Genomic DNA, 15,119 nt, shown 5'->3' with positions numbered 1-15,119 from the left:
GGGCTTCGTACATAGAAAATCATGTGAAGTACAGACAGGAAGCAAACCATCAAACAAACGAATGAAAACCAAACAGAAAAACCTCATTCAAAAAGAAAGCAGAAAATATTAAAAATGGGAACAACTTTAAAATGGGTCACAAGGGAAATCAAATGCAAGGTATTGCATTTTAACCTAGCCACGTCGGCCATGATCGAGTACAGAGCTCTCTGTCATATCCCTCAACTGTGGCCAGAGGGGGTTCGCTGAGGCTCAATCCATGTGAGCACCTGAGAATGGATTTGGGCTTCCACTGGCATCCACAGATCCATCGCCTTCTGCCAACTGCGTGTTCACAGGTTAAGCTCTGATACCATTCCCTCTTTCGGATTTGGAATTTGTTCTTTCCATCAATGGATCACAAAGGCTGGTGTGCTTCTTCCATGTAGACTTGGTTGACATTTCATTTAGATGGCTGCTTGTTTTAAGACCGGCCTGTAAGACCCCAGACACTGCTTCTTCCTGATAGTCAAACACCATGTGCTCTTCACCACCCTTTGCTACAGCACCCGTATCTGTAATGATCTCTTTATGAGGACAGGCAAGAATGGATAGCTTTGAACTGCGCTCTTGCCCAAGCATCTTGAAAGGACTATGAGCTACTAGAAAAGCCGGGACATCTGTCTCAGAAAAAGACCCTCATAAGACATCCTACTTGAAGCAGAATGGCGAAACTTATTGCACATACTTCGGACATCTTATCAGGAGGGACCTGTCCCCGGAGAAGGACATTGTGTTTGATAAAACAGAGTCGGTGTAAGAGAGGAAGCCAACAGTGGGCTCGAACAGAACAGCCGTGTGAGGATGGCTCAGGCCTGGGCAGCACTTTGTCCTTTGTCCAGAGGGTCGCAAAGAGCCAGTGCGCACATCATGGCACTTAGAGCAGCGACAGTGGGGACCCCCGCACCCTGGCTTGTCACGTCAGCCAGCAGGGTTGGAAAGGCACCATGAATGGAGGCCTCTGGGGAGGGTGGGCTTGAGGCCAGTGGGTCCTCCCTGAGGCCAAGTCTCGTGAATCTGGATCCAGGACCAGATCTGGGCAGCAGGCTGGTGAGCTCAAGGCCTTCCCGGTGCCACCATCCTTCCTGCCCTCAGGGCCGACATCTGGCATTGGCTCCCAGGTCTGCTCAGGAGGGAACCACTGCCCACCACCCACAGAGGGTTTTCCTTCTGGCCCCAGAGACCTTGGCTTTGAGCAGTGTGGCGTGCAGGAAGGAGGTGGCAGTTGTGCCCCTCTGGTCCTCTCCCCCCAGTATTGGGGAGAGGATCCCCGAACTGAACCTTGAGTACTTGGCTTTGTTTGTTTCCTGACCCAGTCCCTGAGTGCTTGGCTCTATAAAGGGCATCAGCTGGGAGCTTTTCCTCCTGGGTTCCAGCTTCTCTCTGCCACTGAACAGCTGTGTGACCTTTGACCAGTCACATGCCTCTCTGGTCCGGCAGGTGTTTGCGTGGGTCCTGGGACCGATGCTGGCCTGGCCTGGCAACCCAGGGACTCCTGCCCTGGAGGCTGCCCCCGATGGTAGTTCTTCGGAGCAAGAATTGGCACCTTGGTTTGTCTTGGGAGCAGCTGCTTTCCACTGGAGATGCTTCTGATGGGGATGCAGTAGAGCGGTAGGGGCTTTGCTTTGTCTTCTGGGGAAAAAAGAAGGAAGATGGTAATCAATACCCATCCCTACTGTGTGCCAGGCACCCTACCTCTCGCAGGCTTCCCTGCTAAATACTAACCTTAGTGTTCTTACCCAACCCAAACCCGCTGCCCTTGAGTCTTCCCTGACTCACAGCGACCCTCCAGAGGGTATCCAGGGCTGTAAATCTTTACATGGACTATCAGCCTCATTGTTCTGAGGATCAACTGGTGGGTTTGAACTGCCAGCCATGTGGCTAGCACCACCAGGGCTCCTTAGTCCGACGCACAGCAGCCTTTGCCCAGACCTGGGCTGTGCTCAGGGTCCCTGGTATGTTTGAGGCTCTTTTTGCAGCTCTGCTACAGGCCGTCCCATCCTCTCCCCCTTTCCAGACCGGAGGTCTGTGTCTAGCGACTGGTCTTTCCTGATGATGTGTCCGAACTACACAGGTCAAAGTCTCCCCGAGCTCCATCTAAGGAACATTCCAGTTGTGTTCCTTTGGAAGCGCGTTGGTCGTTTTAGCTCATTTCCACGCCACCACCTCTCAGCGAGGCCAAGGGCATTTTTGGCCCCATTCTGCAGGTAAGGAGACCGTGACTCGGAAGTGAAATAAATCCGTGTCTGCGCCCTGGGTGGCTACGGGGACTGTCCTTCATGAAGAGTCCTATCAGCTCTTCTCAGCTTAGCCTCAGAACTAGACGTGACCCTTCAAGCTAGCGCTCCTTGGGAACAGAGTGGCGATGGTTACCCACTTGGTGACGTGATGAAGGTCATGGAATTGTGTAACATATCGAAGAACTGAAGAAAAAGCTCAGGCCTTGAAAGGCAATACTAAAAACACTGTTACAGAGAAAATAGTAAACACTACAGAGAAGTATCCAAAGAACATAGAAGAAATAAATACACCGAGTCGCTTTCCCAGAACAAACTAGTCGACATTCAGCCATTTTCAAGAGGTAGCCTACGAGCAAGAACCAATGGGGCTGAAGGGGAAAGGCCGAGCGGCACCTAAGGCGTTAGCCAAAAACAAGGCTCCTGGGATTGACCAAACGCCCAGTGAAATGTTTCAACAGGCTCAGGAAACACTGGGAGCACTCACTCGCCATCCCAAGATCTTTGGAAGGCAGCTACTGGCCAGTTGACTGGGAGAGGTCCCTATTTGAAACCATTCCAAATAGAAAACACAGAAACGATCGAGTCATATCGTTAGTATCGCGTGCAAGTAAAGTCTTGTCCAAGGTTGTGCGATGACTGCTGATAAGAAGGTGCCAGAAGTCCAAGTCAGATTCAGAAGAGGACGTGACGCGAGGGCTGTCGTCGATGAAGCCAGATGGATCTCGACTCAAAGTAGAGAATGCCACAAGCCGTGTGGATCATAAACTGCACAGCCTTCAGAAGAAGGGGATTCCAGAACACTTCACTGCCCTCATGCAGAACCTGGATCTGGACCAAGAGGCTGATGTTCGCCCAAAGCAAGGGCGTACTGCCTGCTTGAAAATCAGGAACGATGTGCATCGGGGTTGTATCCTCTCACATAATCAGTAGCCTGAGCAAATAATCAGAGAAGCTGGCTTGTGGGCGGAAGAATGTGGCATCAGGATTGGAGGAAGGCGGATCAGCAGCCTTCTATCCGCTGACAATACAGACTTGCTTGGTGAAAGTGAACAGGACTCGGGGCACTTGCTTTTAACGATCAAGGATTGCAGCCTCAAAATGAGTGACAAGTCATTGCAAAGAAAACCCACATCCTCACAACCGGCCCCACAGGTAACGTCAGGAGAAAAGGTGGACGTTGTCCAGGAGTTCATCGCGTTTGCTTCCACAGGCGGTGCAGTGGGAGCAGCAGTCGCGAGGTTAAAGGATGCTTTGCAGCGGGCAAACCCGCTGCCCAGCCCTGCTGCCCAGTGCTGAAGAGGAATGGCACTCTGAAGACGAGGCGGGCCTGATCATGGTGTTTTCAGTGCTCTCGTGGGCACGTGAGAGTTGGGCACTGAGTAACACATGGAAGAATTGATGTGTTTGCAGCGTGGTGCGGGCGAAGAGGGCGGGACACCGTGGAGGGCTAGAGGATCTGGTCGGAAGAAGTGAGAGCGGCAGGACTCGGTCTCATGTACTTTGGAGACGTTATCAGGAGAGACCGTTCCTGGAGACATGCCGGGTGCGGCAGTGGGGCAGTGAAGAGGGTGAGACCCTCAGTGGGATTCACTGGTGCAGTGGCTACAACGGTGGTCGCAGAAGCATCAATGGGGAGGAGGATGCTTAGGACTGGGACGGGATGCTGACGGGATTCAGCAAAACATTGAAATAGTAACTGTTGTTTTCTATGTGTTTTTATTCCCCCCCTCTTCTCCCCTAACACAAAAGAGAGGCCTCATCATGGGCTCTGAGGTGGGGAAACTGAAGCCCCGAGGGGCAGAGTGAGGCATGAGGGTGTCTCGTGTTAGCCAGAGGTCCCGGAACCCAGTGCCCTGCTGTTCCATGCACCCTGTAGGCACCTCCCCAGGACCAGTCTGCCAGTCTGGCTCTCCTGCCCCAGCCTCGGTGCTGAGAATGCCCTCTTTGTGCCAAGCTCGCCGCTCTGTGTGAAAGCTCCGATTGTCACAGGGAGAGTGGCGCCTGCCCCCACCCTGGCCCTCCCCGCTGCGGGGGGCCTTTGTGCTTCCAGATCTCTGCACAGCAGTCCGCCTGTTGACGCAGCGCCCAGCGGGACCAGAGCCCGTGGCCTGCAGCGCCCTTCCCGGAAGGGAGCAGCTGCCGCCGGGCTGGCCGGGTGGCGTGGGTGACCTGTGGGCCTGAGCGCTGCCCAGACACGGAAAGAAGCCCCACCAGGGAGTCAGAGGCCTGTGGCCTGGGCCCTGCTGGGCCCTAACTGGCCTGCTCGGTGACCCCTCTCTGGGCCTGTCCTTCCTCTTCTATAAAATCAGAGCTTGTAGTAAAGACCTTGGGGGGGCGGGGGCAGGGGAAGAGTCCAGCTCGGGCATGACTGTCCAGTCCCCACCCAGCATTGTTGCTTCTGAGCGGTGTGCCCCTTGGAGCCGTGTGGAGCGGGGTGAACCCGCAGCTGCTGGGCATGGCAGAGGGAGCCAGACACCAGGTGGGGGTGGCGTGGGGTTTGTGGGTAAACAGGGCAGAGGTGGGGCCTACGTACCCTATGGACACTGTAGTGGTCAGGCTGCTGGGACTGTGTGGTTTGTTCCTTTGTGATTTTTCCCCCTTCTCCCCAGACCATTGACTTTCTGAACGCTAACATCCGCAGAGGGATTGTGAACTACTATGACGACCTGGACTTCAAAAACATTATGGATTTTGTACAGAAGCAGGTGAGACTCTGGTGCCATCTGCCGCCGTTCAGGGCCTGCACAAGGGGGTGACTAACCAAGTGGAGAGCTGAGGACTGGCAGCAGATGGCCCACCAAGAGAGGCGGAGGCAGACCCCAACCTTCTCCCTCAGTCCTTGGTTCATGCACCTGGGCCGGGATGTTTTCCCTCTGTTTGTCCCTCTCCGGTTCCATGGACCCTTCTCTGCCCATGTGCGCATACACACACACACACACACACACACACACACACACACCCCACACACACACACACACACAGGGGTGGAGGCAGGTGTAGCTAAACGCCACTAAAGGGTTCCAGCCTCTAATGGACAAAGGTCCTAGAGCTGGGGGTGACTTCCAACCACCCAGCCCAGGGCCCCATTGCCAAATTCCTTCACTGACAGGGAGCTCCCTCCCTGAAAATCCAGGACACCCGATGGGGAGAGAGCCCTTCATCAATCCCAGTGCCCCCTCATCGGGGCACAAAGCCAGCCTCCCCTTTCCTCCCTGACACTCCTTTGAATACGATGGTGGCCGTGAGTTCATTGGGACCTTGTACCTGTCCTTCCAGTCTGTCGGTGTAACCGTAATCGTCATGTGGTAGGTCAGTCGTGCCTCTCTGCGGCTTCCGCACATCAGTCACATGGAGTGCCAGGCCTCGGGTGCCCCATCTGCATGGGGGGCGGGGAGCCCGGTGCTCCTTCCTCTGGGACTGGGTGAGGATTGCCTTGACTTGATTCAGGGCAAGTGCCAGGTACTTTGAGAGACCTGAAGAGACATTAACTGTGACGACCACATTGTCACATTCTGGACGAGGACAGCAGTGCTGGGGTCCCACCCAGCCCCAGCAGCTGGTTCTGGGGACATGAACCTGAAGGCTTCAGATGGCCCAGTCGCTCCAACTTCTCACAAGCCTGAGTCACATGCAGTGACCACTCCCTGGGCTCAGCCCTGAGTTGCCTGGTTGCTCGCGGTGGCCAAGACAGGTGCCGCCTCCAGAGCCCCTTCTCTGTCCGGGCTGTGCTGGCCGCCAGGCCCCAAGAACCCAGCCCACTCTGGGGGGAGGGAGGCTTCTGGTTGTGGCCGGCCATCAGCTAGCCTGGGATTTCCTTCTCCCAGGGGACTGTGCTGGTGACTAATGCCCACTGGGCTCCTGCATGGTGCCAGGCCCTGTGCCTAGTGCCTCATCCATGCCACCACCTCCGGGCAGCCCCTGTGGTGACCTGATGAACTGTGACTCTAATGTGCTTCCTGTGGCCCCAACCCACCCATCTGCCTCCTGGCGGGCCTGTCCAGTGTGACAGCCCCTCTTTCCTGTGTGCTCCCTTCCTCAGTTTAAGTGCTGCGGTGGCGAAGACTACAGAGACTGGAGCAAAAACCAGTACCACGACTGTGATGCCCCCGGGCCCCTGGCCTGCGGGGTGCCCTACACCTGCTGCTTCAGAAACTCGGTACTGCCTCTCCTGCGGGGGTGGGCTGGGGGCGGGGCCTCCTCTGGCTGCTCAAGTTTAGGATGGGGGTTCAGGGGTGGGTGGTGTGGAGTGAACGGGAGGTGGTGGCCAAAGCCCGGCTTTCCTGGGCCTGCGGGGTGAGAGCAAGGGATACATCAGGAGGCGCAGTGGGGGGACCTTGTCTGTAGGAGCAGTGGGAGTGAGCATCCATCGTTCCAGTTGCCCAGTCCCTTGGTCTATCCACTCGGTTCGTTCTCAGCACGCAAAGATAGGCTCTGTGATTTCCCATCTTACAGGTGAGGAGAACGAGGCACAGGAGGGTTAGCTGCCTGGGCTCAGAGGGACCAGGCCGGCATGAAATGCAGACAGCTGAACTGTGTGCAAGCCAGGCTCCGCCAGTGGCATGGCCAGAGCCAGGGCAGGCCTCGCTCTGGGGAATTCCGGTGACCTTGGAGTTGAGGTCTTGCTGCTCACCAGCAAAAGGATGCTTGGGAGGGGGGTGGTGATACGAACAGTAGCCTCCACCTCCCTCAGGGCGCTCACCTCCTCAGCCACTTGAGCCCCTGCCCTGTGCAGCCACTGCTTGGAAGGCAGTGCCTTTGTCAGCCCTCCGTGATTGATGGTGCTCAGAAATCGCCTCCTTTCTGCCTTAAAACGGGGCGGTGAGCTAGGCAATGACTCATGCTCCGAAGAGTCATGGAAATTTTCTCTTCTGATGCTGGCCTCCACCACTCCGTGCCCACTGCCGATTCTGTACATGGAACAGCTGCTGCTGGGTGGGGGTGGGGCTGGGGGCTGGGCCCCACCCACTGTGCTGGAGCCAGGGCTGAGGGCACCCAGAGGGGCGGGAGGGCGGCGAGCTGGGAAATTTGAGCTGCTGTTTTAGGATGGCTGGCTGAGCACGGGGGGTGCTGGGGAGACTCGGGCGGTTTCCGAGGCCTGTGAGGGCAGCGGCGCCTGCGTGTCCAAAGTGAGAAATGTGGAAGCTCAGCTTGTAGTCATTCATTCATTCGTTAGTGAATTTTTCTATGTGCTAGACAAGTTCTGGTTTCTGGGGATGCAGGGGACACATGGGGAGCTATCATTCTGGGGGGCAACTGGCAAACACAAGAAAGGAAACCTATGCAGGCACCTCAGAAGTTCACCAGTTCGGTTCCAGGCCATTGCAAAGCAATGACACAATCAAGGGAGCCGCACGAGCTTTGTGGTTTCCCGGTGCACATGGAAGTTTGGTCCACGCTGGCAAGTATGCAGCAGCATTCTGAACAAGAACAAGCTTGCAACGGCATGGGAATGACCGTAGGATGACACACAGACACAGGAGTGGACGCACGGGGTCGGAAAAACAAGACGCTTACTTGACCCAGGTCTTCCACAAGCCTTCAGTTTGGAAAAAATACAAAACATGGTGTCTGGCGTGTGCTCAAGTGGAGCGAGGTGAGACCAGGTGTGCCTGGACACGTTGGGGGTGGTCCGTGCTGAGTAGGAAAATGATAAAGCAGGGACTGACTTTGCGGGGTGGTGATGTTAGGTACGGAGAAAGGTAAAAACCCCAAGGAAGTGAGATTGCGTGAGCCAGGCAGGCACCTGGGGGAGTGGCTTCCTGGCAGGTAGATCAGCATGTGCAAAGGCCCTGAGGTTAGGCAGAGTCCTGATGCAGCTGAGACAAGAAACTAGCATGCCTGGAGTGGGTGTGGAGGGGACCCACCGGAGACGAGATCAGAGAGACCATGGTGCCCAGAAGGCCACAGTCAGGACACTCGCATTTCCGTGCACTGCATTACCTTGAGGGAGCTGGCTGGGCTCCAGGAAGGAGTGGCGGGTCTGACTGAGACTTGGTCAGGACCCTGGGGATGCTGTACTGAGAAAAGACTATGGGGGTAGGGGTGGACACAGGGGTTTCAGTAAGGAGCTCGTGCCAGGTGTCACAGTCCCTGCGAAAGCAGACTGAGATGCCAATCCACATCTGGAGGTGCAGTAGTGGGTGCTCTTGGAATTGCTGCCTGTGGAAGGCAGGAGGTGGAAGCAGGCTGGGGCAGAGGCAGGAGTTCAGCTGTGGTGCAGTCTCAAGAGGCCCTCATCCACACCTTGGAGGCTGTCCTAAGAGGGTCCTTCAGCGTTGTCCTGGGTTGGAGCTGGGGCCAGAGCTCAATACCTCAGGTCGACTGGTCTTGGAGTGGCTACGCAGGATGGGACGTAACGGCTCTGCTCAGCGGAAGCCATCCCCTTGAGTGACAGCAGATGTGGACAACTAAGCTCCTTGGTCAGCTGGCAGCACTCTTGGCACATGGAGGGGTCCTCACAGCGTCCACCAGCCCAGGCTCAGAGCCAGGTGGGCTGGGGAAGGTGTTAAAGTGAGGCCAGATGGAAGTTCAGTTTGGGAAGCAGCCAGAAAGCAAGCACAGGGCTGGCCGGGGCCGTGTCCACCCCTGCCCCACAGTCTTCTCAGTGTGGCATCCCGGGGTCTGGATCAAGTGTACGTGGGCAGCTGTGGGAGGTGGATGCTAGAGACATCAAGGAGACTAAGGTTTGGGCCTTCGTTATAACACAGGGCGGCCTTCTCACCGGAGTGGCAAAGACCCGGGCAAGGCTGCCCTCCTGTCTGTCACTTCTGTGAGCTGCTCAGCCCTGGGGAACCCAGCATGTCCACCCCGTGTGTGCTGGGGAGAGCACGCTTCTGGGGGGTGGCAGCTCAGGAGCTCCCTTTCCGAGAGGCCCCAGGACAGCTGACCCGGGGCCTGCAAGTCTTCCGCAGTCCGTGTGGTCTGTAGGCTGTGATTCTGGGTCAAACCCAGGCAGGCTTGGGTCAAACCCAGGACGCGGCCGAGCACTGTGCGGAGAAAGGAGGCGTTCCTTCAGGGAGGTAGAGCAGGCTCTGGGCTGCACCCTGAGGGCAGGGGCGGGTCTGGCCTCCAGGACTGGCAAAACGTGGTTACCCTGCTGATTCTTGTCCCCTTCTTGCATATTATGTTGTTCACGGATGGATTGTGTTAATGGTTCATTTTCTGTCGCCTTTGCCAGATTATAAATCCCAGGAAGAGTGGGGCTTTATTTTTAGTCTCTTACATGCCAAGTGTCAAAAATAGTACTCAATATTTATTGATTAAATAAACGAATGGATGAGGGGGAGGCGCCCACTGCCAGTGTGTCCTTGTGCACTGCACTGCCCACATCCGGCTCCCTCTGGGGCTGGGAGATCCCACAACCAATGCTGACTGCTGGGTGGGTGCTGAGCACTGATTACTGAGTGTGAGGCCCCTGGTGACCACCTAGCCCAGGGCTTATTGCCACACTCCCCCCCCCTCCCGGCCCTGATGAGGCCAGCTCTCAGGGAAAGAACAGTTGCCCGGCCTCGGCCTTCTTAGGCCTGGAAAACACCCCCGGCCTCACCAGGCCCTGTGCTAGCACCAGGACTGTTCCTGTGTCACAAGCAACCCCGGGGGGCTACTGGTCGCCGTTGCTTTGTAGACTAGATGACAGAGCGGCCTCCCGTCCATTCAGTCAACGGGGGTGGTGGGAGGGGGGCGGCTTCAAAAGTGCCTGGGAACATCCCACTGACTTTCCAGTCCATGTTTGCCGGGAACTTTCCAACCCTGCCTTCATGGATGAACACCCCCCCACACCCAGCTACTGTCACCCAGGGGTGGACGGTGGGCGGGGCCGGGGGCTCTCTTGCTCATTGTCGATGGGGCCCTGTGGCTGCGGGACCTGCCTGGTCGGGGACTTCCTGGCCGTGGTGTTTCCCAGGCCGGCACTTGGGGGCAGCTCACTGAAACCCCGCTCTGGCCCTGGGGAAACCGCAGCTGGCTCTGTGGCTGTGGTCTGAGGTTTTCCTTCCAGTGGAACGGCAATCACCTTGCCCTCTCGCCAGATGAACTCATCAGAAAGGCAGGGTCTTCGGGGCGGCGCTGCGGGTGGGTTGGCAGACCTTCCTCCAAGCACCAGGGCCCAGCAACCTCATGCCCCCTCCCTGGACATCTCTTGGAGGGTGGGGGTTGAGCTGCAGGCTCTGGAGCCAGACTGACTGGGACGGCATCTCCGCTCCACCCCGCGCTGTGACTGGGGACAGTGGGCCCCGCGTGAGCTCAGTTCTCTGATCTGTGGAATGGGGAGAACAACAGGGTCGCTGTTTCTTTTCCAGACTGAAGTTGTCAATACCATGTGTGGCTACCAGACGATTAACAAGGAGGTAAGTCTCTGAATCCCTTCCCCAGGAAAGACCCCACGCCCAGCCCACAACCACCCAGGGGCTCGCAGGGGCGGGGGGGTGCTGAGTTTTTCCATCCCCACGCAGACCCAGAGGGGCTCAAGGGCTCAGGGAGCCAGGCTCCCCTTAGGCTGGCATGGTTGTGGGAGCCCCACCACAGTCCTGGCTGGTATCCCCAGAGCTCAGGCACGCCCGAGAGCCCAGCCTGCCTCTGCCCTTGGAGCCTCTGCTCTGTGGTGGCTCACCCTGGCTCCCTCAGCCGGACCCATGGGAATCCAGCGGACCCTGTGGGTCAACCTCCTGCATGGCTTCCCTGGACACAGAGAGAAGCTGGCGGTGGCGCTGAGACGGGAGTGAACCGTGAGGATGGTCTAGAGAGGCCTCAGAGAGCCCTGGTGGCATAGTGGGTGTGCACCGGGCTGGCACCCCCCCAGTCAGAAGTTCAAAACCGTCAGCTGTTCCTCAGGAGGAGGAGGAGGCTTTCTACTCCCATAAAGAGTCACAGCCTCGGAACCCCACGTGGCAGCCCCTCCTGTCACTTGGAGGCGGGGTGACTCGGTGGCCGTGAGCTGGGTCGGAGGGAGGTCTCTGAGTCGTGGCACCCCGGCCGGCAGCATCACCCGGAGCTTGATCAATGCCTGCCAAGGGCTCTGCCCAGCACCCTCACATCAGAACCTTGGGGGGGGCGGGGAGCGGTGATTGTGGTGCATGGCAAAGTTTGAGGAGCCCAGACCAGCCGTGGTTCTCAACATTCCAGACTCCACAGCCAGTTGTGTCACAGATGCCGTGAAACCACGAGAATTGGGAAGCCGGCCCGGCTTTTCCAGGTCTGGAAAGCTGCTGCTCCCTGGACAGGGTGCAGGCTTAACTGCTTCTCTACACCCCTCTCGGTGGGAAACACAGAGTTTTCCTTCCCACCGAAGGAGCCCCAGTGGAGCGGTGGGTTAAGTGTCCAGCTGCGAACCACCAACCGGCTGATCAAGCACTCTCAGGACTCTTTGGGAGGAAAATGGACGGTTGCCTTCGTGAAGACTCACAGCCTCGACTCGCTGTGGAGCATTTCAGTTCTGCTCTGTCAGTAGCAGTTGGAATCAACTGCGGGCAGAGTTTGGGGTGTGGGTGTTTTCTCTGACCGGCTTCTGCCTTACATGGGCTCCGGCTTCCGCGGGCCTCACTGTACTTGGTAATTCCCTTTAGCATCCCTGGATGGTGCTAATAGCTACCATGCTCCACTGCTAACCGAAAGGTTGCAGGTTTGAGTCCATGCAGAGGGCCCTGGGGACAAAGGTCCAGTGATCAGGAACGCTGTGGGGAATAGGACGTGCGTGGTGACCCGGCCTCAACCTCAAGGCCATGGTGACTATTTTTGGTGACCTCCCCACACGCCCAATGTCAAAGCCGTCAGCACCACGACTGGAGGTAACGCCTGCGACATGAGAACAGCTTGCCATGATGTCACTGGTTTCAGCGTGTCAGTGCTCAGGCAGTAGATCGATACAGAGGAGACACAGTGGCATCGTGGTGACATCGTCCATCGCTTGTGCGCCTGTGAATTCCTGAGTGGAGGAGCTGCAGAGGCAGCTGTGGGCTAACATGCTCAGATCTTGTAAACCCGGTCCACACGGGCCTGCTTTTTTAGTCTAGTGACCAACTCTTCATAAAGTTCTGAACAAACTAAAATGCGGCCATTCAAATTCAGGGCATATGAAAGCCATTCAGCAAACACCAAACACCCGACTCCCTGCCATCGAGTCGATCCCGACTCAGGGACCCTACAGGACAGAGTAAAAGTGCCCTGTGAGTTTCCAGTACCTTCACTCTTGGCGGGAATAGAAAACCTCATCTTTTTCTCACAGGGCAGTTGTTAGTTTTGAACCGCTGACCTTGTAGTTAGTTAGCAGCCCCACAGGTAACCGATGTGCCAGCAGGACTTTGGGCTTCCCATGTACCTAGGGTTAGGCCTTTGACTCAGATCATTGTTAGGACAAGAGGGTCTGGGGACTTCTGAGGGGCACTACAGGCAGGGTAGGGTTGCCCAGGGGCTGTGGTCCCATCCCATGACAACAGACGGGCCCTCACAAACGCCCTGCAGCCCCCCACCCCTCATTCACACTGTGTAGGAGCTCCGGGGGAGGGCTGTGTGGAGCAGCAGAGTCAGGAATGGGCCAGGGTGGGTCCTGGCCAGACCCTGCCAGCTCCTTGCATGGCCTCTCTGCACGCAGCGCCTCAACGTGCAAGACATCATCTATGTGCGGGGCTGCACCAACGCCGTGCTCATCTGGTTCATGGACAACTACACCATCATGGCGGGCATCCTGCTGGGCATCCTGCTTCCTCAGGTAGGCCAGTGCCCGGAGTGTGGGTTGGGCGGAACGTTTGGATGATGGGGTTAGGAGCTGGAAGGCACAGAGGGGCGGGCTGAAAAGGTCCTTGTCCCAGCAGTCCGCTGGGCCCATCCCGGGAGGGCGGGCGATATGGAGCCGGTGGGTGGCGATGGCATTGCTCATGGAGCCTGACTTGGGCTACGCAGCCACCGCCGTCTCCCCAACACTCTCTAAGGGGTGGCTGCTGTGACCACGCCCTTTTGAAAGAGGAGGAAACGGAGGCTCCGCAGAGGGAGTGGTCAATCTGGGTGGAGGCTGGAATCCCTGAGTGGAGGGGCCTCTGCCAAGAGGGGACAGGGAACCATGCTGGGATTTGCCAGGCAGCACAGACGAGGGCCCTGGCTGGGGAGAGGTCTTCCCTGTGGGGGCTCCGGGCAGGGTGCCACACCCCAGCAGGTCCTCACGGGCCCTGCCCCTTTTCCCCAGTTCCTGGGGGTGCTGCTGACGCTGCTGTACATCACCCGCGTGGAAGACATCATCCAGGAGTGCTCTGTCACCGATGGGCTCCTGAACCCTGGCGACAAGCCTGGTATGGAGGCGGGGGGCGCCGGCTGCTGCATGTGCTACCCCAATTAAAGCCGCTGGACCTCCCAGGGGCCTCGCCCCCCATCCACCACCTACTGTGCCACATGCTTCTCAGTCCATGATGGGGGCAGCACAGGACTGGGGCCCTCCCCCACAGTGACCACCATCCTGCAGTGCGTGTGGGTGGGTGGGTGGGCTGCCTCCAGGGCCTTCTAGGGAGGTGGCTGGGCCGGGGAGGGGGCTCTCAGCATTCTGCTCAGGGCTAATTTCGGTGGTGCCTTGTCTAGGAGGAGCGGTTTCTATCCCCCTCCCGCCCCAAGGGGAGTTGAGGGGCCCTGGCGGTGCCGTGGCTTAAGCTCACCACCAGACATGCTGGTGGCGGGACTCCGCCGATGTGTCAGTCTGCCTCTGTGCAGATGTCCCGCCTTGGCAGCCCAGTGGGGTGCTTCCACTCTGCCCGACAGGGTCCCTGCAGGAAGGCGTCCTCTCCAGGGCGGTGGGCTTGGTGATTTGTAAACCAGGAAAGAAAATGTGTGTGTGTGTGTGTGTGTGTGTCTGTATGTGTGTGTGTGTGTGTGTCTGTCTGTGTGACAGCTGGGGATAAAGGGACACTATCTGGGCCCCACCAGCCCTTCCACTAGGCCCCAGGGCCCCTGCCCATGTTTCTCAGTCACCCGGGTGCCTTGAGCCTTGTACAGGGTGGCTGCTTGGCCTGCTTTTTATGTGATTTTTTAAAAACACTATATGTTTTTACAGTTAACAGGAGTCTCTGACTAATCAAAACTTGGTATTTCCTACCCTTGTGGGGCCCCTCAAACCAGCTCATTAACCAAACAATAAAGATGTGATTCTTTTTTTACCCCCGTCTGTGTTTTGTGCTTCTTGGGTGTGGATGGGTTGGGAAAGGGCTCAGTCCAGCCCCCGTTAGTGGGAGGGCTCTATGGGAAGACTGGGACACGAGGCCCAGGAAGCTTTGCGACGCAGCTTGGGGGTGCCGCTCCCCGGGATCTGGTGGTGTTCCCAAGGATTCACTTGTGGAAAATCTTGGGGTTGGAGGCAGAGAGAACAACACTCGTGTTACCACCTGGGAAACAGGCTGCGCACGAGTTCCTCGTGGGAGCGGGGTGGGGTTGGGGAGGGCACGAAGCAAGGGTCCGTCTGAGGCTCGCTCACTGACTGCTGTGGAGTCAGTGTTGACTCACAGCCACCTGCTAGGGCGGGCAGAGCGGCCCCTGTGGGCTTCTGAGACTGACACACTTTACAGGCGTGGAAAGTCCCATCTTTCTCACACAAGGCGTGTGTGCATCCGGGCGGACTAGAGAAATCCATAGACACACATATAAGAAAGAACTTTATCTACAAGAGCCGTTGAATATTGAGAAAACATCTCAGTCCAGTCAAGACCGTAAGTCCGATATTAGCCCATGTGTCCAATACCAATCTATAAAGTCCTCTTCAGACTCACGCAACACATGCAATGATGCCAAAAGCAGCAAGATGACGGGCCAGTGGGTGGGAGCGTCTTAGGGCTGCCACATGGCTCCTCCAGCCCCAGGGCTCTGGTGTAG

General features: G+C 57.3%; 1 protein-coding gene across 1 annotated transcript in view; it reads left to right on the top strand.

Annotated features, from left to right (window-relative positions):
- Nucleotides 1–13,602, top strand: part of TSPAN15 (tetraspanin 15) — a 60,271-nt gene extending 46,669 nt beyond the window's left edge. Inside the window, exons 4-9 of the mRNA XM_075533430.1 lie at nt 4,889–4,984; nt 6,319–6,435; nt 10,584–10,624; nt 10,866–10,929; nt 12,865–12,981; nt 13,453–13,602. Of these exons, the coding sequence (XP_075389545.1) occupies nt 4,889–4,984; nt 6,319–6,435; nt 10,584–10,624; nt 10,866–10,929; nt 12,865–12,981; nt 13,453–13,602 (585 nt within the window). The remainder of the gene's footprint in view (nt 1–4,888; nt 4,985–6,318; nt 6,436–10,583; nt 10,625–10,865; nt 10,930–12,864; nt 12,982–13,452) is intronic.
- The last annotated feature ends 1,517 nt before the right edge of the window (nt 13,603–15,119 follow it).

The sequence above is a fragment of the Tenrec ecaudatus genome, chromosome 16 (assembly GCF_050624435.1).
Source record: "Tenrec ecaudatus isolate mTenEca1 chromosome 16, mTenEca1.hap1, whole genome shotgun sequence".
NCBI lineage: Eukaryota > Metazoa > Chordata > Mammalia > Afrosoricida > Tenrecidae > Tenrec > Tenrec ecaudatus.
Note: the sequence above shows the minus strand (reverse complement) of the source record. Positions and strands in the feature narration are given on the sequence as shown.